The sequence below is a fragment of the Neolamprologus multifasciatus genome, chromosome 17, assembly GCF_963576455.1.
Source record: "Neolamprologus multifasciatus chromosome 17, fNeoMul1.2, whole genome shotgun sequence".
NCBI classification, from domain to species: domain Eukaryota; kingdom Metazoa; phylum Chordata; class Actinopteri; order Cichliformes; family Cichlidae; genus Neolamprologus; species Neolamprologus multifasciatus.
Genome location: NC_140455.1, coordinates 3,105,845 through 3,128,415, shown reverse-complemented (window position 1 = coordinate 3,128,415; position 22,571 = coordinate 3,105,845). Strand labels below are relative to the sequence as shown.

Sequence of the window (22,571 nt, the reverse complement as noted above, 5' to 3'; positions counted from 1 at the left end):
CCAGATCACTTTTAAACAAAACTTTTATTCTTCGGGACTTTTTCAGTTCCCGTGATCTGGATTTTCTGTGTGTGACTGAGCTGTGGCTGAGTGTTGGTGAGTCCAGTGCTCTATCTAAACTTTTACCAATGGATTGTTGCTATTTTAATTTGCCATGAATGTCAGGCAGACATGCAGTAGTACAGCCACTGCTTAAGAAACCTGGCCTTGATCACACAGTTTTAGCTAATTATAGGCCTATTTCCAAGCTGCCTTTACTTTCCAAGGTTTTAGAGAAAATTGTTTTTAGTCAACTGAAATATTTTCTAGATGATAATGGCATTCTTGAGGTTTTTCAATCAGGTTTTAAAACCCTTCATAGCACAGAATCTGCATTATTAAGAGTTAATAATGACATCCTTCTGGCATGTGATTCTGGTAACCATGTTGTTATGGTCTTGCTTGAACTAACTGCTGCCTTTAACACCGTAGACCACAATATTATAATTTCTCGATTAAGTGATGTAGTGGGTATTGGTAGCACTGCACTCAATTGGTTTAAGTCTTAAATGTCAGATAGAACTTAATCTGTCAGCCTTCTCGGTTCCGAATCATCTTCTGCTCCTCTGTCATGCGGCGTCCTACAGGGCTTAATTTTAGGGCCACTGCTGTTTTTACTGTATTTATTTCCTCTGCGTTCCATCCTCAGAAGGTATGGGATCTCTTTTCATTGTTATGCCAATGACTGCCAAATTTATTTGCCACTGAAGCAGAAGGATGGCATCTGAATAAAACCTCTCTTGACATGCCTAGATGACATTAAAGCTTGATTGGCTCTGAAATTTTTAAATTTGAATGAAAAGAAAACAGATTTGTTGGTGTTTGGACCCAGTGGCCCCTGTGAGTCCTCCTCTTTTGATTTGGAACCCCTGGAAGTTTATTTTAAACCTGTTGTTACTGCCCTTGGTTTTAAGTTGGACCAGTCCAGTTTTTATCATTCAAGGTGACTGGCAAGACTGAAATCTTTTCTTACTAGGCAGCACTTTGAAACCGTGATCCATGCTTTTATTTCTTCCCCTGTGGACTACTGTAACGCACTTTATGTGGGGGTGAGTCAGTTGTTACTTTGACGTGAGCAGCTGGTTCAAAATGCTGCTGCACGACTCCTAACAGGAACTTGTAAAACAGAGCATATAACCCCTGTGCTGGCCTCACTGCACTGGCTGACTGTGTCTTTTAGAGTTCATTTTAAAATTCTTATGTTTGTCTTTAAATGCTTTCACAGTCTTGCCCCGCTTCACCTCTCTGAGCTTCTTCATCCCCACACACCCTGTCGGTCTCTCAGGTCAGCTGACCAGCTGCTCCTAGAAGTACCAAGATCCAGGAGGTGTCATGGTCCTGGGTCGGTGACCCAGTGTTTTTGGTTATGTACTTTTACTTTTGATAGTTTTGTATTTTCTAGGGTTTAGTGGTGTTCCCTGTTTGGTGTCTTCCCTGCTTGTGCATTCCCTTAGTGTAGTAGGTCTCTGTGTTTAGTCCGCGTCTCTGAGTCTGTGTCATTATGTGTATGTGTTTCCTGTTTTACTTTGAAGGTCTCTGTCTTATGTCAGTGTGTTCCATTTACGTTTCCCCTGCCTCGTCAGTTGTGATGTCTTCCAGGTGTGTTCCCCTCCTGCTTCCCGTCCCCTGATTCCTGGCGTGTGTATTTATAGTGTGTGTTACCTCGTCCTCGTTGCTGGTTCGTCTGTGTTTTTCCCCTCAGTCTTCCTGTGCATTTTCCCCGCGTTGATCTCCCTGCAAGGTACCCTCGTTTGTGTTCTGGTTTTGTGTTAAGTTCTAGTTTTCCCAGTTTAGAGTGTTTTCAGTTCTGCTTCTCGCCACCCTTTCTTTTGTGTTGAACTTCATCCCTTTAGTAAATAAAGCTCACTCACTACTACGCAGTCTGCATCTTGGGTCCGTTACTAATCCACACACGGCCTGCCTCGGCACCCCGTGACAGTACGAACCAGCCACAACATGGATCCAGCACACTTACCCGGGGAGAGCGATCTGATGCGAGTCCAACGTCGAGTGGATAACCCACACCTCAAATATGAGAGCAAGGATCGTGGGGATAAATGCTATGGAGGTGATCCTCAAAGGGAATCCCTATCTCCGCCAGGTCAGAGGATGTTTGGACTTATTGGCCAACTTGTATGAAGCCCGGGAGGCGGCGCGAGCTTGGGAAATATCGGACTTGGTCCAGCAGCAACAGACTACAGCCACCCCGGAGCAGCCGCGTCAGCCGTCAGGGAAGAAACAACGATCGCGCCGCCGGCTGTGGTGAGTGAGGACTGTGTTTCTCTTTTGGACTGTGTGACTGTTCATTCAGGGGCTGTGTTTTGTGCGGCGGATAGCAATACGAACTGCTTATCGCCTGCTCAGCTACCTTCAGCTCTGTTAGCTGCCCAGCAGCCACGTTCAGCTCTGTTAGCTGCCCAGCAGCCATTTTCCGCTTAGTCACCAGTATCAGCAGCTCACTCACTTTCAGCTCAGTCTCCCGTGTCACCCATAGCTCAGTCTCCCATGTCACCCGTAGCTCAGTCTCCAGTGTCACCCGTAGCTCAGTCTCCAGTGTCACCCGTAGCTCAGTCTCCAGTGTCACCCGTAGCTCAGTCTCCAGTGTCACCCGTAGCTCAGTCTCCAGTGTCACCCGTAGCCCCGTCTCCAGCGTCTTCAGTGTCCCCGCTACCCGTAGCTCTGGCTCCACTGTCACCGCTAGCTCCGTCACTCATTCTGTCACCAGTCTCACACACTCACTCTATGCAGGGAGAAAGTCTAAGTTCCAATCAGGGAGTTTCTCGCGCTTAAGCTGCTTCAGGCACCGTTATGCTCTCCAGGGCCTCCCCAGAAGCTAGGATTCAGTCCCCAGCTGTTTCTGGAGCCCTGAAGATTAAGCAGCCCTCAGAGAACTACTCCGTGTCAGCACTGTCTGGGCAGAGCCAGTGCTCAGCACAGCGCCCTTTGCCTTTGTGTCTGCCAGAGGACTCTGTGCCTGCTGGATTTGTGATAGTCTCCGCTGGAGGGTCCGTGGGACCGCTCCGGCCTTTGTCTCCTGTCTCCGCTGGAACGCCACCGTCTCCGGCTTCCACACCGCCGCCTGCAGCGCCGTCATCCTCGTCTGGTCCAGCCTCCGAGTCTTCATCCTCGTCTGGCCCAGCTTCGGACTAATCATCCTCGCCAGCTGCAGCCTCATCATCCTCGCCAGCTGCAGCCTCATCATCCTCATCATCCTCGCCAGCTTCAGACTCATCATCCTCGCCAGCTTCAGACTCATCATCCTCGCCAGCTGCAGCCTCATCATCCTCGCCAGCTGCAGCCTCATCATCCTCATCATCCTCGCCAGCTTCAGACTCATCATCCTCGCCAGCTTCAGACTCATCATCCTCGCCAGCTGCAGCCTCATCATCCTCGCCAGCTGCAGCCTCATCATCCTCGCCAGCTGCAGCCTCATCATCCTCGCCAGCTGCAGCCTCCGCTTCTGCTTCAGCCTTTGCCTCGCCAGCTGCAGCCTCCGTGTCTTCGCATTCAGCGTCGCCTGGTCCTGCCTTGTCTGGGTCTGCGGTTAATCGGCCACTTTCCAGGCCACTGGCCGGGCGCCATCACTGTCGCGGCCGGCCGCCAGACTCCCTTCGCCTGAGTCGCCGCCATTGCCATCCGCACGGTCGGCCCTCTGAACTGTTTCCGCGACTCCTGTGCTGTCGGCCTTCGGGCTGGCTCCCTGAGTTGTTCTTTTTTGGACTCATGTTTTGTTTTGGGACTTTCTTGTGCTCCGGTGTTATTTTGCTACAGCGTTACTGGAGGCCAAGGTAATGCCATCCAGAGTAAGAATCTGGTTAGATACCATATTTCTAAGCTTTTCAGGGCCGAGTACAATAACCTCAGTTTTATCTGAATTAAGAAGCAGAAAGTTAGCGGCCATCCAGGTCTTTATGTCTTTAAGACATTCCTGCAGTTTAACTAATTGGTGTGTGTTATCTGGCTTCATGGACAGATAGAGCTGGGTGTCATCTGCATAGCAGTGTAAATGTATGCTGTGTCTTCTAATGATGCTGCCTAAGGGAAGCATGTATAATGTAAACAGAATTGGTCCTAGCACTGAACTACAGGTTGCATGCCTCGGGGGAAAACTTTATTTCAATTTATATGCATTTGTTTAATCCGAACAAGGAGATTTAGAATCAAAGTCCGAGTCGCAAAAAACTCTCGTGATCCCCCAAGCATAAGCTCACCGCGGCTCCCAGCAAAAACCCTAGGCAAACAAGCAGGGAAACCTCCTGAAAAAACCCTCCGTATATTTATCCAAAACACGCGCAACAAAAACCCCCTAGAATAACTTGTTAGGGACCCCTCTATTCCCAAAACCTTATATTCGATAACAGGGGAAAACTCCTGAAAAAATCCTTAGTCTTTTTTCTCAAATTCAGCACCCCGCGGCTCCCAGCAAAAACCCTAGGCCAGGGATCTGCAACCTTTAACACCCAAAGAGCCACTTGGACCCGGTTTCCACGCAAAAGAAAGCACTGGGAGCCGCAAATACTTTTTGACATCTAAAATGAAGATAACACTGTATATATTGTTTTTTACTTTTATGCTTTTTGTGAACAACTAAGGTGTGCTGCTTATGAAATCCTTGAAATGCTACAGAGAAAGTTACATTTTATTTATGTAATTAACACATTTTGAACTCTTAAAGAAATATAACAAAAGGAAAGGTCTAAAATTTGACATCAAGGACAGGTTTCTTAACTAAGGGATGTATGACTGCGTGTTTAAACCCACTAGGAACTTGGCTGGATAACAGACTAGTATTGATAATACTCCAATGGTATGGTAAGGTCCAATGGTAGGAAATACGTTTTGGAGAAAGCGGGGAGTAACAACATCGTTCGGGGAACCACCGGGCTTAGCATGTAGCACCAACTACTCTAAATCAAGCAGAGAAATTGGTGCAAAGGCAGAGAACAGGCTTGAGCAAGGAGCATGCATGGGCGGATCAACAATAGATGGGATCGGAGGCCTCAGGCTAGCAATCTACAAAAAAGGTAATAAAGTTATTGCACATAGCCTCAGAGGACGACAAAAGGTCGTAACTCTCCATGCTAAGTACAGACAGCCTTTGGCGAGTGCTTATTGTCTTTGATTTCTCTCTGTTCAAAGGGAGCAAAACAAAAAAAACTTTTCCCAGTCTATGTCATCATCCAAAAGGGAGACTCCAACAGTGTCTGGGGTGAGTTTATTGTCCTTTTCGGCTTCAGGTGTAATGTTTGAAAGGCAGCCATTATAAGTCGCCACTGGGAGTTGTTCGTGACGGCGTGAGCGTCGCTTCCCCTGAGGTGAGGAATCTGACGGGGTGTACAGCTGAGCCTCTGACGTGCGAGACGGCAATGCAGAGGCTGGAGCGTGAGCATCAGAAGAAAAACGGAGCACTCCCAGCTGAAGCGGCCGAGGCTTGGGTGCGAGCGGGGCAACAGGCGGAGGCTTTTGACAACTTTGGGGACAAAAGCCAGCCGAGTTCCACAGAATATTTGCTCAAAATCAGGAGCGCGCCACGGCTTCCAGCGGAGCTCCTCCAGCTGGGCGATGGCTGCCTCCTGGCGCTCATACAGCTCACTGTCTGCTGGGTCCATGTAATGGTCGGATCGTTCTGTCACATTTTGCCGAGGCAAACAGCGTGGAGTGTGAGGAGTGGACCCAGGTGCAGACATTCTCAAACTCAAACTTGATGAGCCGTTTATTAATGCAGACAGAACAGTACAAAATAAAAGGGCAAAAACAAAGCAAACTAAGCAATAACCTAAACTGGGTAAACTAGAAAGGAAACACGAACTATGAAAAACCCTGGTAAACAGAAAAACAAACAAAACTCTAAACATCATGATGATGATGATGATGATGATGAGCATATATGAAAACCTGAACGCAGGACATGGCATGGGAACAACGCAGACGATCCGACAAAGACTGAATGAGAACGCACAGACTAAATACACACAGGAGGCTAATGAGAGAAGTGGAAACACATGGGGAACAACTGACACACATGAACATAACGACGTCACAGTGGAAGAGTAAAACTAAACACGATGAACACAGGAACACCTGACCTCTTCAAAATAAAACAGGAAACATAGGACGCAGACATGAAACACATGAAGGGCAAGGGAGACTTAACGGGGGTGGAGGACACAAGGGGAATCTAATAACAAAGAACTATAACAACCTAGGCATGATAAAAAATGAACTTAGAAAACCTGAAGGGCTTAAACATAAACTAAAACTCAAAACGCTGGGTCAAAAGACCCAGGATCTTTTTCATCTGGGTTCATCTGAAAGCATGATACCAAACCTGGATGTGCTTTATTACCAGTGTGCAGAATTAATAACAACAATAATAATAGATGATAAAAATAACCTTTCAGATGACACATATTAAACCGCCTCCTATATGATCTCCAAACATCTTGTGGAAAAGAAAAGCAACTGGACTTCTATGAGTTTATTGAAGAGACTGAAACGTCTTAAAGAAACTCAAAGAAGTTTATTTTCAAGCTCAGATTACCACGACCTGGATTACTGAGAACCTTCACAGACATACAGTGGTCCTTCGTTTATCGTGGGCATTACGTTCAAAATATAACCTGCGACAGGTGAAATCCGTGAAGTAGCCAACTTTATTTTTTATATTATTACAGATGTTTTAATCATCACCATCACCATCATCCTCGTTTATTTGTATAGCACTTTAAGAAAAGACTAGGCAGACCAAAGTGCTGAACAACACAGATCAAACCAACTAGCAAAATTAAAAATACAATAAAGTTATTATAAATACAATAAAATTAATAAGAAAGGTGTCAGTTTCCTACAGAGTTAAAAGCCAGAGAATAAAAATAGGTTTTCAATCTGGACTTAAAGACCTGCTGATGATGCTTGTCTAATATGGAGGGGAGGGTTATTCCAAAGCATCGGAGCCACAATTGAGAGCGCTTGGTCTCCTCTGCATTTCAGCCGCGACTTAGTAACCGACAGCAACAGCTGTTAGGTCTATACTTGTAGACCTCGCTGCCTCAGAGACTTATTCCCGTGAACAAAGCAAGACGAACAGAGATCAATCGGTTTTAACTTGCGACTCCAACTTTGCCCCCCTCTCGCAGATCTTTTATTAACTCAGTGTTTACACAAACATCTCATTAATCATGCGACAGATAAAACACTCACATGTGAACATGTGTCGTGTGTGTGAGCATCTCTGTGAGCATGTGATGTGATCAGTGATATGTGAGTCTGTGTCTGTGTAGAAAACAGAGGTGAGCGTTCATGCTGAAGATCTAATCATCTTGCATAATGACAACCATATTGATCCACAATTCTCTAACAGCTTACGTTTTGCGATCATTAAAATTTAGAAAGTTATTTGCCATCCATGATTTGACATCACTAAGACAGTTAAGCAGAGATTGACATGCGGAAGTATCCAAATGACTGTAAATAAAAGGTAAATAAAGCTGAAAGTCATCGACATACAAATGAAATGACACTCTGTGATTACAAAAAAGCTGCACCAAGAGGGAGTAAATACAGCGAGACAAATAGCGGCCCGAGGATAGATCCCTGGGGCACACCCCAAAGCAGAGGGGCCACAGAGGCCGCGGCCAACCCCACCTCAACACAAAAACTCCTTTCAGGAAGATATGATTTTAGCCACGACAATGCCAGATCAGAAATTCCCACACAGTGGTGTAAGCGGGAGATCAGCAGGTCGTGGTCCACTGTGTCAAATGCAGCTGTCATGTCCAATAAGACAGGCACAGCATATTTACCAGGATCAGTCGCAGCTGCGAGACATTCAAGTAGTCTAACAGCTGGGTATGTACAATCCTCTCCAAGATCTTGCTTAAAAAGGGAAGCTTGGAGATAAGTCTAAAATTTGACATCAAGGACAGGTTTCTTAACTAAGGGATGTATGACTGCATGTTTAAACCCACTAGGAACTTGACTGGATAACAGACTAGAATTGATAATACTCTAGATGTAAGGTCCAATGGTAGGAAATACTTTTTGGAGAAAGCGGGGAGTAACAACATCGTTCGGGGAACCACAGGGCTTAGCGTGTAGCACCAACTACTCTAAATCAAGCAGAGAAATTGGTGCAAAGGCAGAGAACAGGCTCGAGCAAGGAGCATGCATGGGCGGATCAACAATAGATGGGATCGGAGGCCTCAGGCTAGCAATCTACAAAAAAGGTAATAAAGTTATTGCACATAGCCTCAGAGGACGACAAAAGGTCGTAACTCTCCATGCTAAGTACAGAATTTATAGTATTGTATAAAACACGAGGATTATGCGAGTTGGCTGAAATAAGTTCAAAACTGGTGTAACGAGACGAAGGGAAAAGCTGCTTCAAGTCCAAATGAGCCTTAAAAACAGCAGCAAGCCCTCCTCCGTGACCAGAAGCTTTCAGAACATTAAAAAAAGTACAGCCAGCCGGTACTAGCTCAATGAAGGAGCTTAACTCACCCGGGGAAATCCAGGCTTCAGTCAGGAAGAGCAAATTCAGAACACGAGAAAGAAAAAATTCCTTCAATATGAAGGTCTTGTTTGCCATCGACCTGGTATTTATTAGACCCAGCCTGAGAGGAACTGGATCCAAAACTTCAGAGGCATTAGCAACAAGATCCACTGGTCGAAGGTTTTTCTTGTCAACTCTGCGCCAGTGCAAATGTTGCAGAGGAGAGAGTTTTGCAGGACTATTTCCAAGAGACCCAACAACAGGTCCAAGGCACGCAATGGCATCAAAAGTCACGGACAGAAATCGGCAGATGGAGCAGAGCTCATAGGGAAAATGAGAAATCCAGGATTTCAGCTCGACAAGACGACCTCCACGGTGACCCCGTCTCCTGCGACGCTTCTGCAAATCCGGTGGCAGTGTTAGGGAACACCGGTACGGTGGTATTGGTTCCAGATAAGGAGGCAAAAAGCCTTGGTTGTCATATCCAGGCTGGTCAGACATCCGGATGGATAAACAAATTTTCCAATAATGTCTGGCGATCATAAAACAATGTAGGACAGACATGTAGCACAAAGTTTATTAAAAACAATAAAACAAAACAAATAAAGGAGAGCGATGGATGGCGTGCCGAACACATAGACACCATCTGGCTGTAAAACCCCTCACTACACACTTTATACAATTTTGTCAGACAGACATGAACATTTTCACACTTTTCTCTCTTGTTTAAACTCTCAAAGATCAAACCTTGTAGAAAAATAAGTCCAGTATTATAGAAAGAAACCAAAGGAACCTGCAGGTGACGACGTTTCGTCGACACTGTTGTTTGTTGGGGAGAAAACTTACAAACATACAGTACAGCACTTCAGAGTCACACTGCTAGGATCAAAGATTTATGTAAATTAGACAAGCTGAGCAAATTACACATTCTTGCACAAAAAAATTTCACGAAACAGTGAAGCCGCGAAATGTGAACCGCATTATAGCGGGGGAGCGCTGTATACACTGTTTGTACTCAGACAAGTACTTGAAGTGTTTTTCAGACAACACAACTGGAAAGTGTGTTGTTGCGACATCACGAGTTCCCAAAATATTGCAATAAATAAAAACAAATCTGATTAGATTAAAAAATATTCCAAATATATAGCTACCAATAACCTTCTTAAGGTGGCAGCATACCCTCCACATTGGTCAGTCACCTTATGCTTGCCGTAAAGGTGTGGGAAGCTTTTTTTCCTGAACAACAGGTGTTGCCACTCAAAACTATGCAAAGAGTTTTTTCCACAACATCTCATGTTTTTAAACTGTTACAACATCTCCAAATATATATCTGGATATCACAGAACTCTACTGATACTAGTGCCAATGCACCAAAACAGCGGCACATGCCAGCCAATGCAACATCATTTGGGTTGGCAACAAAGGTGTCTGTTGTAAGGCCACTTCACCCTTCCAAAAATGTCTCTGCATTTACACATCTCAAAGGAAACTGGAATAGCAGGGAATTTTCACTCTATATGTTTCAGTGTCTTGTGGGGATCAATATTCCCACACAGTATTTGTACTGTGTTTCAGACACAATGATTGGAAAGTGTGTTGTGGGGACATGGTGAGTGTACAAAACACTGCAATAATTAAGAAAGAAAACAATCTGTGTGCAGGTTAAAAAGCCCAGTAAACCATTTCTCTGCACATAGAGGAGGGCTATCACTGCTGGGTTGAAGTGTACAGTTTGTATCACTGTTTAATGATGCATCAGTACAGAAGCTCAATCCTGCACCCAACCCTTCCATTGCTGCCACCATGTGGCTGCAGGGTGCTTGGTTATGGATAACTGAAAATCTGCAGCACATCTTGATTTCTCTGGCATGTCTGAGTACTCTTAACAATAGCTGGAGCTTGTCAAGCTCAGAGCCCAACATCCTTTTCTGCTTTCTGTTTGTTCTGTTGTGGATAAACCTCGGCTCTTTGACAGGAAACTGGTAGGAGACCAACCACCCAGACAAACTGCCACTGCTTCTGTTTTTTGAGATCATTTTACATCTACACTTTGCCTGGATCCAGAGCTAGCATTAGCAAGTAAATGAGCCTCTCGTGCCTCATTACCATAATAAACGAGTTTCCTCTGTGTAATAACTTTCTTAATACAATATCAAGGACAGCGCTGATATTAGAGAGTAGATTCCAACTCCATGCCAGGTTTAATATAAAAACATGATCTTCTAGATTTATTGTCCTCACAGGACAGCCACTGCACACATGATTTCATAGATTATGATGCATTACAACAGATTAAACTCATTTGAAATGAGCATTAACATCTGCAGCTGTGATATTGACCCATGTAACACTAATGAGGAACATTTTTCAACAGAATAAATATTTTCCTTTTTATACTATAACAAATTACAAATTTAGAATCGGGCAGCATGTAACAAGTTTAAGAACTTTAGTGATAACAAAATAAATGAATAATAAAAGACTGAATGTGAGCTGGCACTAAATTTGATGACAAAGTCAGGAGAGGCAGTGTGGGCGGGTAGCCCACAATATGCTCTTTGTAGGTTGTGAGTTTGACAGCTTTACTTGAGCTTTGGATAATGATGGGCCGTACTGTGCCGAGGCTTCGGAGCATGTGTCGAGAAAGCAGGAGCGTGTAACGAGGCTTGCTTCTTTATGGAGATCAGTGATGACGTGTTTCAGAACTTTCATGAACTGCCATGGTCCTGGGTCATTGTGAGCGCTCTCAGTTTTCTTGTGTTTCTCTATCATGTTAAGTTCATTTGTTATTCTAAGGAGTTATTCTATGGGCCCTAAGTTGTTCAGTTTAGTTATGGGATTTCCTCTCGTGTCTTTACCCCTGTGTCTGCCTCTCTGTATTGGAGTTCTGGTTTCCCCAGCCCGTCATGTCGTTGCTCTCCCTCGTGCTCCTCAGTGTTCTCTTTTCCCCTCCAGTCTGCATTTTACTTTGAAGGTCTGTGGCTGTGTCCCAATTCAGGGACTGCACGCATTGGAGTGCGTATTTGTAGACTGATTACGACACAGTGACGCAACGAAGGGTGTCCCAATTCGAAGTGTACTCCAAATTTGCCCTTCATTTCCCCAAATTTGAAGGCTGGGTCCGGTGTAGACTTCGTGGCCCAACATATCCCAGGATTCATAGCGCGGCGGTGGGTGTGGATATTTTTTTCAGAAAGAAAACGGGGGATGCCTGAAGCGGGGCGGCCGAAGAGTAAACTTTTAAAACTAAGTACTGAATATTATGTCACTTAATAATGAAGAACATTAAAACATTACTGTTGGCCACATGTCGGCAAAGTTATGTGACATTAGCGATGTTTGTACTTTCAGCGTTAACTTGGTTTTAAAGCCTCTACATATTGTTGAAATCTCCCAATTCTTTGACTCTTTGGGCTGAAGGAAGGACAATACTCGGTGTATAAATGCTCAATCAACAATCCTTTATTTCCATACAATTTTCACACAATGAGCATAAAACCATCCGGATGGGGAGAGATGCATAAGAGGGTCACAGCAAGTCTCAAAATGGTGATGTGTTACACAGCTTTTTATACTTTCTACTGGCCCCCACCTGGTCGTAAACCTAAACATTCACAGTCTCTCTTATCTGTCATGGCGCCTAAGGTATGACCTCGGCTCCCTATCTTTCTATCCCCTACAAAGGTGGGGGCATGCAATGTGGTCTGTTTTTGCTATTACCGGCCCCAAGGTCCTTCGCACGCAACATTCTCATCATGATTTAGCAGTCTGACATGTCAAGAAAACAGTGTAATACATTCACAGCAGATAAATGGCGGCGCCCACCTGTCTAACAGAACCCAAAGATGGTCACATTCTTTCAACCCCAAAAATATACTGGAACATTTGTCTAACAAACTACAGAAATGATCATGTTCTTTTAACCTAAAAATATAAGGGAAACTAAGCTACATACTTTGCACACAACCTAAACTAAGGAATATATTTATGTTCTACAGCTGTTTAACATAATTCATCTACCTTGACTATGGGTATAAGATAACATAGTTTAGAATAATGATCTCACAATTCCCCCTTTGATCTCTTCCAAAAAGAGATCACTTACAACATACACTCTAGGGTTGCAATGTCCACGTCTCCTTGGTCCTCAGGGCCCTGAGGCTATGGCCCTGTCAATGAGACGAACTACAAGCGCCCTGAGGCAAGGGATGAAACAGCATCCACATGTCGTAAGAACTGTTTCACTACGTTTGGTTCGCTTCACCGTGGCCTGTGATGGTGGTATCCCCGGGGTGGATTCAGATCTGTCTCTGGGCAATTCACTTTTAAGAAAAATCACAGTTACAATTATAACAGTCACACCCGACACTACCGTTTCTCTCCAATTCCCCCTCACCCAGCCTAGAGAAGTTGACATGAATTAAATGTAGATGAAAGGCTCGTCTGTTTACATCTCTCCCTCTCAGAAGGCTTCTCTGCAGAGCATCAAATCTGCATGGCAAAGTGACACACTTTAGGTGATCTTCATCCTTGGGAAAAGTGGTGTCAACTATTTCCCAGTCTCCTAGTATTTGTGCTTCACACAGAAACACAATTCCATCGCTGGACTTCCTCTGCGCTGTCACTTTTAGAGCTTGGCACGCTCTCTCCATCCCTCGAGTTGTCACGTCCAACGCTGCTGAAGATTTAAGGCAGAGCACGTCGTACACCTTAGTTGTCTTCCTCAATGTCAACGATGAATCTCTCATTTTATTTAAAATCTTGCTGTGGGAAGTCTCCTCTCAATCTCCTGGAAGCTCTCTGTGCTATGTCTGCTGTGCTGAAGATGATCTCTGATCCTCCTGAAGCCTCTCTCCTGGCCTCAGCTCCCATCTTGTGGACGATCCTCTCAGCCACTCCTTCTCGTCATGGCACCTCACGACATCTACAGATTAAAAAATAACACTCCTCTCCCCACATGGCTTCCACCATGTGTCAACTCTCCAATGAGACATGTACAAGAATGTTGCACATTCTCTCTAAAACAATCTCCAGGGTGTCCCACTTGGAGCAGCCATACTCCAACCTGTAACCCTGTGTAAAAACATTAATCAGCAGTTACATGTTCAGCTTATTTAACTCCCAGCTCCACCTGGAGCCTGTATCCTGGAAGACAAATCTGTTAAATCAAACTTCACATTTGCAACCAACTGTAGATCATAAGAGTGATAAAGTATTCAGCATAAAAGACAAGTATCATGTGCAGGTTTTCTCCAATCATTAAATCACTATTATTACCATAATTTGTCCCAAATCATGAATCATCCCAATTTATTCCACAATTTAATCTGTGACTTCCCTTAAACAATGTCACTCCACCCATTTTATCACTATGAGCTCATATTCAACTATTCCATAAACATTGCATCTCTTATTTGTTTCCTCATGTCACTTGTCTGTTTTCTGCTGAATCCTCTACATCCACTCTTAAAGAAAAACAAACATTAGGAGCACACATGGATCATCCTGGTGGTCAGGCGCAGGTCGATAGGTTCCAGAGGTGCCGTAGAAGGCCATAAAATTAAGCCTGCTGTAAAAGGAATGACACTGGTTTCAACACAGGAAATTTCTCACGTTATTCACATCGTCAAAGTAACCTTCAACATTTTCCCAACAACACAGTGTAACAGCATCATCAATCCTGTAGTAGAGAAACAAACATTACCAATTGTTCTGTTATAAATCACATCATCAAATCACATGAAGAACTGTAATGCTGTAGAAAAGAAAATGCAAATGTTAGCGCTGCGCAGATGTGTACACACTTTCTCACAGTAATCTCTGTGAGCAATACAAGCCCATGAATAACACACCCCTGGTAGATTCACAAACACAGAAAGTGGCATTTAAAAGTTAAATCATCACGCAACCTCGAATGTTGCTGTCATCTTTCTGCTCCTGTAAAAAGAAACACATAAATTCATCCACCCTTTTGTCCTGTCTAGGTGGAGGTAAACTTTGAGTCGTGGTCAAGTCTTGTCAGCTTTTACCAGTCAGTCAGTTCGTTTTTATTTCCATTCATTCATCCATTCTTTCTTTGCTGATAGTGGAAACCATCACCGCATTTGATTTCCACCCTCAGCAAAATGACGTCATTTCAAAAAGAAAAAGAAGAACTTTAGGTCGGATTACCTCGCTGAATCCTTTTTAGGCAGGGACTCTCATTTTCTAATTGTCCCAAATAAGTGGCTTTCTCCAGAGCCCATTTTAATGTGGAGAAACTCACTTGCAACAACTTTCTCGACAACGTGTAGCACTTTTAATTCCCGACGTGCAGATCTGCTTAAAGAAAAGAAATTCACAAACAAAAATCAGTGCACTGTTCAAAAAATAAAAATTAAATGAAAAATAAAAGATAAAACTGAAAAACAAAAGTAAATAAAAATACAGAAGCCCAGTCTTAGGACTTGTCACAGAATATTCTTTCTTTCTCTTATAGGTGAGAAAACACCAAATCTAAAACTTGGTTCCCCATACTTCAGAAACAAAAACAAAACAAAACAAAACCAAAAATCTGCTAGTTTCACTCTTTTAAACTCTGGCTGCAGGATTCTGTTCACCCCTGCTATCATCTTCCCCAAAATAATACTAATTAAGTCGTCTATGTATCATTTCTCAACCCACTCAATAACCCAGACAGGATGATGGTAACAGTATTGCCTACTTAAAATTGTGTTTGATCCTAATGAGTTTCATTACGTGTGTGTGTGTGTGTTAGTCGGGTTAATACATTTTCTATTTCTATTTATCCTTTTATCCACCTTCCCCCTTTTTTCTGAAACAATGAATTAATTTTTTTTCACTCCAAATTTTGTTTCAGAAACATCTAAATGAAAAACTCTGTCATAGTCAGGCACAGTTAAACCCCAAATGTTTGCAGGTTACCATCGGCAACCACGCTGTGTGTTGTTAACCCCTTCTACAAATACCCTCTTTTGATGTGTGCCACTTTATTTATGATTGTGTGTTATCTCTAGTGCATATCATGTGCATGTGTGGTGTCACTTTCCATTTTTCTAACAGTACACTTGCATACCTCAGTGCTTGTCTTCCTCCCCCTTTTGTGGTGGTCTGGACACTGTCAATCCTCCACTCCCAGGCAGTCGTTTGTCCCCCCTGGATTCCTTAACCCAATTTGATTCCCCAAACTAAAACAGCAGCCTCAGTCCTCTTCTGCTCCTTTCTCTCCGTTCTTCTCTCCCACTTTTCAGTCCAATGGCAGTCAGTTCTCTTCAGCTTTGTCCCGTGTATCTCTTTGTCCCACTGTCTCTTTTATTGCCATCTCGCTCCAAACATGGCAAATGTCAAACTCAGACAGTCTTCTCAAAAGTCCTTCACACACAGTGAGGTTGCAGCTTGCTGGAAACACATCTCCATCCATCCAATCCAGATGGTGGATCTTCTCTTTCTGATGCCGTTTGCCCACAGTGCTGCTGGACCTCTCTGCTCAGAACTCTGGTATTGTCTCTTGGACTGCTGTCTTGGACTTGATGTTCATGCTCGTGCTTCTGGAATTGCACTCTGTGTCTTCAGGGAGAGATTAGCTTCCTTGGAGCTCACTTGTTCAGGATGAGGACAGGAAACTGCAAAACAATTCAGCCAAAAATTCTGGCTGGGTGTTTCTATTTTATTTTATTTTTCTAATGATTTTAACCTATAATTTTCTTCCGACTGCTGCCCGTGGAGAATTGATCCAGGTCCGTTCCCCACCTGTAAACGACAGACTGAGAGACTTTCATTATTCACTGTGACTGCAGATGTTTTCATCACTCCTAAAGCAACACATCTCTACTTATTTTGTTTTGACCTCCACTGACTTCAAACCCCAAAAATGAAATTTTTATTTGATCTTAACCGCAAACACAAAAAATCTTCTTGATGTTGTTATTAATTCTTTTCATCCACAACACTCCAAATTATGTTTTTGTTTTGTGTCCAGCAGGGGAAGAAGGTGACCTGTAGTGTCACTGCTTCCCCCAGTTGGAGACAATTTCCCACTCACACTTCCACACTTTTTATTTTCTTTGTTTTCATCATTACTTTAACGCTAATCCACTTTTAATTTGCTTTATTTACTTTAGTTCATTTTCTCCTATTTGATCACTATGATTTCTTGACTATTACTATTTCACAGAAAATCAACTAATCTACTTTGTCTCCCTATTTGTCATCAAGGAATTTCACACACACTCGCAGGCTGGTCACTTGCCCCCACCTTTCTTTCTCTCTCACACACACGCACATTTTACTCCTCGTTCGTTCCACCTGTGAACCCGCCCCTCGAGGCTGGCTCACACACACTTCATACTTCTTGCAGTCCCATACAAACTTCTGCGAGACACTTCTGCTGATTCAGGACAACGCCCTAATCAGAACAAAGAGCGGGTGCCGTCCGCTCTTATACACCTCAACCTAACTAGGACAATTAGGCTCACGATCTTCAGATCGCACCACATTTGCCTCATGATTTATTCAAACTGCGCCACGGACTGGATACCGCAGTTTCTCTTCCCCATAAAAATAAAACCAAATTAAAACCCCCCCAATTGACTTCACAGCTTGCAACAATTCGTGACACGGCCTCCTGCCGCAATTTCTGCACACCACAAACACACACTTTTAGACACAAATTATTTTGTTACTTTAACTGACTCCCGTACTTCAGACGAGACGCTGACTCTAACGGCGCTTTCACACACACTACACACCTCTAACTATCTTTCTCTCTCTCCTTTTTTTGTATTTTTTTATTACACCACAGAGTAATACACCCAATTCAGCCCGTCTATCTCTATGTGGCTCCAAATGCCCTCTTTATTTAATTTAACACTCGTCAGGGGACAGGCAAACAACAATTTCAACCACTGAAACGAGGAATTCAACCTTTTTCAACCTTTTTTAACCTTATTTAACCTTTTTCTCTTACTACTCTTAGAACTCAACCTTTGTTCGCAAAATGTGTCTTGTTCTAGTCCAGAATAAATGTAAACCTGTGATTACACAGACGTTTTCAGTGTTATCCTTTAGCTATGCGGGAGTCCTCAGTTCCCAAGTCACCACCTCAGCTAACCAGACGCCGCTGGACCTGCCTGCGCGTCCACAGACAGGGGGGTTGCTACACCATGAACAAAACCAATTTCCACAGGTCCACTAGGCATCAACCTTTGATCCTAAAATGTGTCTTTGCTCTAATGTCCTCCCATTCACACATCAACCGTCACTGTCACCATGTTCATATTTCACACACAGAAACACAGCAAGCGCGTCTCATCAGCAGAAACACACACAGAAACCTTTGAGCTCACCTTTGAAAATGCAAGCGCACCACAAGCCAGACTCTATTTCACCTCTATTTCAGATTCTACACTTTGGCCGCATTTTGGAAGTTTTTCCCCATTTCTTGCACAGAAGCCAGTCATAGACAAAATTAATTATGGAGGGTAAAGTGGGCTGCGCCCTAGTCTCAACGTAGTATGTTTTTAGTATCTTGCTAGAGCGAGTTCCTATAACACACTTGAATTCAGCCTCAACTTATGTTGTTAGTATCTTGCTAGAAAATTCCTATAACACACTGGAATTCTAGTCTCAACGTAGAATGTTTTTAGTATCCATCCATCCATTCGCTTCCGCTTCTCCTTTTCAGGGTCGCGGGGGGTGCTGGAGCCTATCCCAGCCCGGTGGCGCCTGTGTCCGGCAGCCTCGCCTCTGTCAGTGCGCCCCAGGGCAGCTGTGGCTACAATGTAGCTTGCCATCGCCAGTGTGTGAATGTGAGTGTGAATGGGTGAATGACTGAATGTAGTGTAAAGCGCTTTGGGGTCCTTAAGGACTAGAAAAGCGCTATACAAATGCAGGCCATTTACCATTTAAACTGGAGACGCCAGCTGGTAAAAGTACATCAGCAGGAACACATCTTTGGGGAAAAAAAAATTAAAGGAACATCTGCTTATAAAACATACCAACCCAGACTACAAACTGCAGGTGTGAACAGTGTTGTTGGTATCCCAAAGTCATTGTGCTGTTTCAGATTTCAATAATCTGACTGTTTATGGACTTTAGATGTACAGATATGATGCAGCTTCCTCAGATTAATCAGAACGTGACACTGCACTGCATGACTGAACATAAAGAAAACATTTGATCTTACACACTGATTTGTTTCTGGTGTAAAGAAAACAAAGACACTCTCAGACATCGTACAAAAACTGTCCAGCTGGAAGAACAGGAGGAACTGTGACCGAAACCAGAACAATAAATATTCCTTTGTTTTGTTTTGTAAAACTTGATGTGTCACAGTGTGTCTGTGTTCTTGAACAGACGTTTCTTTGAGACTCAGAACTCTCATAACTGTTGGGTTTACAACACTAACAACACCTCTAAAACTCAAACCTTTGACACTTTCACACAACAAGATCTGATGTTCAGTCAGTCTCACATAAACCTGTGAGATCAAATGTGTCCTGATGTTTCTGGCTGAAGACACAAGTTCTGTCAGTCAGTCTGAGGTGGAAACCACAGTTTAAACATGCTCCTTTCGGACCAGTTGTTCACTCTCCTGCTGTTATGGCATCGAATACTGTAGTTCATCACAGCTCAGCAATCCACGTACTCTCTTGGTGAGAGGTAGATGTAGGTATCAGGAGCATTTTGGGGATATTGTGAATGACCTTTTGATGGAGGGTTTGTGCCATCGTTCTGATCAAACTGGTCCGGCTCTAAGGAATGGTTGGCCTCTTTCTGCTCCCTCTCACATGAATCAGTTTCCTGGTTGTTTTTTTTGCAGAGTACTCTGCAGAGCTCAATGATGCTGACCACCAATGACACCAGTGAGACCACCAGCATGAAAATTAGGAAAATGGTCTTCTCTGTGGGACGGGACAAAAAACAGTCCACCCGGTGTGGACATGGGGCCCTCTCACAGATGTAGACTGGATTCAGAGTGAAGCCATAAATGCACCACTGAATAACCAGGAAGGCCACTTCTAACAGAAACTTGAAGAAAATACTGACTGCATAGATTTTAAACAGTTCTCATCTCATTTTTCCTGTCTTCTTCCATAATTACATAGTGTTTATTTATGAATTCTATTATCTTTAAAGATTTTTCAATAACATTTTTATCAAATTTATTATAATAAGAATTTTCTGGAATTGACTCGCATGCTCTCTTAAGATCTATGTTTTTCTTGTTTTTCCAAACTTTCCTCCTACTATAAACACGAGTAAGGAACAGAAGTGTGGGCATTGACACAAAGACGATCTGAAGAGCCCAAAGGCGCATGTGGGAGATGGGGAAGGATTTATCGTAACACACGTTCTGGCAGCCGGGCTGCTGGGTGTTACACGTGAAGGCAGACTGCTCGTCCCCCCAGGCAGATTCCACTGCAGTGCCTAGAAGCAGGATCCTGAAGATGAGGAGTGCCAGCCAGAACTTCCCCCACCTACTGGATGAGGCCTGGACCTTTTCCAGGACTCCATACAGTTTGCTCCAGTCACCCATTCAGAAGGAGTTTCAGCTGGTGGGAAAAGGGGACAAAGGTCACCTGACTGTAGGACACCAACCTTTAATAGTTTATTGTAAAGAACTAAATGCATAAAAACTACATAAAGTTCTGAATTTTACAGATCCAAACTTGTCGTGTAACCTACAAACTTTGTCGTGTAACCTACAAATTTTGTGTAAAATATTTCCTCAAATAACAAACTAGAAATACTGTAGTGGACATGAAGCAATGATGAGCTGGTGCTGATCTTCCTAAACAAGAACAGGAACAAACTGAGATCCTGGGTTCATCTAGTTCTCAGCAGCAGGGAGAATACTATAGTTTGGTCCAGGAGTTGAAGCTTTATCGCAGCTGCTTTTGTCCATATTTCAGGATGTCGGTGGGAAGTTTAACTCTCGTTAGCAGAGTTGGAATCACATATGAGGAGGTAGAGAAATCATTTCAGAGAGACGAGTGAGCTGGAGTCGTGTTCAGCTGTGTTTCTGAGGTAAAATTCTCAAAAGATGAGTTTTTAGATGTTTTTTTTTAAAAGAGACGACTCAGTCTACAGATCTTAAGCTCAGTGGGAGAGAGTTCCACAGTCTGGGGGCCACAGTGGTAAAAGCTCTGTCTCTTAGTTCTCAGCTTTGTGTGCTGTATAACAAGTAGGCCCTGATCACATGACCTCAGGGACCTGCTAGGGACATAGGGCTGTAGAAGTCCAATGATGTAAGCTGGTGCTTGTCCATAACGAGTTCTAAAGGTCAGAACCAGAATCTTAAAATGGACTCTGAATTCAATGGGGAGCCAATGCAGATGTATTAGCAACGGTGTCACATGTGAGTACTTGGATGATTTGGTCAGAAGCCTTGATGCAGCATCTTGAACAACCTGCAGACGCTCCAGGGAGTTTTTGCTTAGACATGTAAACAGTGAATTACTGTAGTCCAATCGTGATGAATAAATGCATGAATAACAATCTCCAGTTCAGTGTGAGATACAATAGGACTTAATTTAGCAATGTTTCTTAAGTGATAAAAGCAGGACTGAACCAGAGATTTTACATGAACATCCAATGTGAGAGCCGGGTCAAAGGTTACCCCTAGGTTCCTGATGGACGATTTCACAAACGCCGAAAGGGGACCAAAAGGATTCATTATCTTATGTACATATCTGTCAGGAGCACATATAATGGCTTCAGTCTTTCCTTCATTAAGTTGGAAGAAGATGTCAGCCATTCAACCTTTAATGGAGTCTAAGCTAGGGCTGGGCCATATCATACCTTTCACAGTAATACCAGTATAATGTTAGGCAATGATATGAAAATGAAATATCGCAATAGAATATGGGTCGGACGGAGAATGAGAAGGGCGAAAGCAGATTGTTAAATGAAACAAATGAACCAGAATAGGTTTGTAAAAATGGTGCAACTTCGGTGGTGTGGAACTTGTTTGGTTTTTGTTTTTCAGATACCCACCAAAACACAAGTCTGCTTCAACTAGCGTGGTGGTGAGACAAAAGAAACAAACAATCGGCCTACCTTTAATAAATAGCTGCACGCTTAATGACAAAAGTAGCGAACGCTGGGGAGAACTAAGAGTGTGGAAAGAGAAAGGTTTCAAAAAGATGCATTTGCGCTGTTAAATTTTTATATAGCTTTAGTGCACATAAAAAAACAGCTGCTTGTTTAAGTGAAAATACATTGATGTTTTTTTTTTTTGTTGGCAACTCCAACAGTCTCGGTCACCCGTTGCCTACTGGTGGTGGTCAGAGGGCCCGGGGGCGCCAGTGTCCGGCAGCCTCGCCTCTGTCAGTGCGCCCCAGGGCAGCTGTGGCTACAATGTAGCTTGCCATCGTGGATGGGTGGATGACTGAATGTAGTGTAAAGCGCTTTGGGGTCCATAGGGACTAAGTAAAGCGCTATACAAATGCAAGCCATTTACCATGTCAATTATATCTTCGGTTATATCGTTATTGTAAGTTTTTGAATATATATCGTGATAAATATTTTTGGCCATATTGCCCTCCCCTAGTCTAAGCACTCATTCAGAATCTGCAGCTTATAAACATCTTGGGACTTAAAAGAAATGTATAACTGGATGTCATCTGCATAGCAGTGGTAGCAAATGTCCTCAAAGGGACTCAAATAAGCGCCCCAATACAGAACCTTGTGGCACACCATAGGTGAGGGAAGTGGAAGATGACTTGTACTTAGAAACAGCCACAGAAAAATATTGTTCATACAAAAATGACGAGAACCAGTCTAAGGCAGATCCAGATACACCAGAATGTGGTGGTCAACCGTATCAAAAGCCTGACGCGAGGTCCAACATCAGCAGAACAGAACATTTTCTTGCATCGTTTTTCATCAAAATGTCACTGGTGACTAAGAAGGACTGTTTCAATAGAATGGGTTCTACGAAAGCCAGACTGAAACGTGCAGAATGCTGTGTTTGTCTAAAACTGCTGTGAGGTGCTTAGCCACAACCCTTTCTACAATCTTAGCGATAAACGGTAGTTTT

The 22,571-nt window shown here is 43.5% G+C and overlaps 2 protein-coding genes across 2 annotated transcripts in view; one reads left to right on the top strand and one right to left on the bottom strand.

Moving 5' to 3' along the window:
- The window catches only part of LOC146498723 (uncharacterized), a 319,692-nt gene that overhangs the window by 203,765 nt on the left and 93,356 nt on the right, over positions 1–22,571 (top strand).
- LOC146498725 (gap junction alpha-6 protein-like) lies at positions 18,439–20,677 on the bottom strand. The gene is given in 2 exon segments (XM_085138815.1): positions 18,439–19,610; positions 19,612–20,677. Coding segments are annotated over 2 exon segments (906 nt in total). The 5' UTR covers positions 20,067–20,677; the 3' UTR covers positions 18,439–19,159.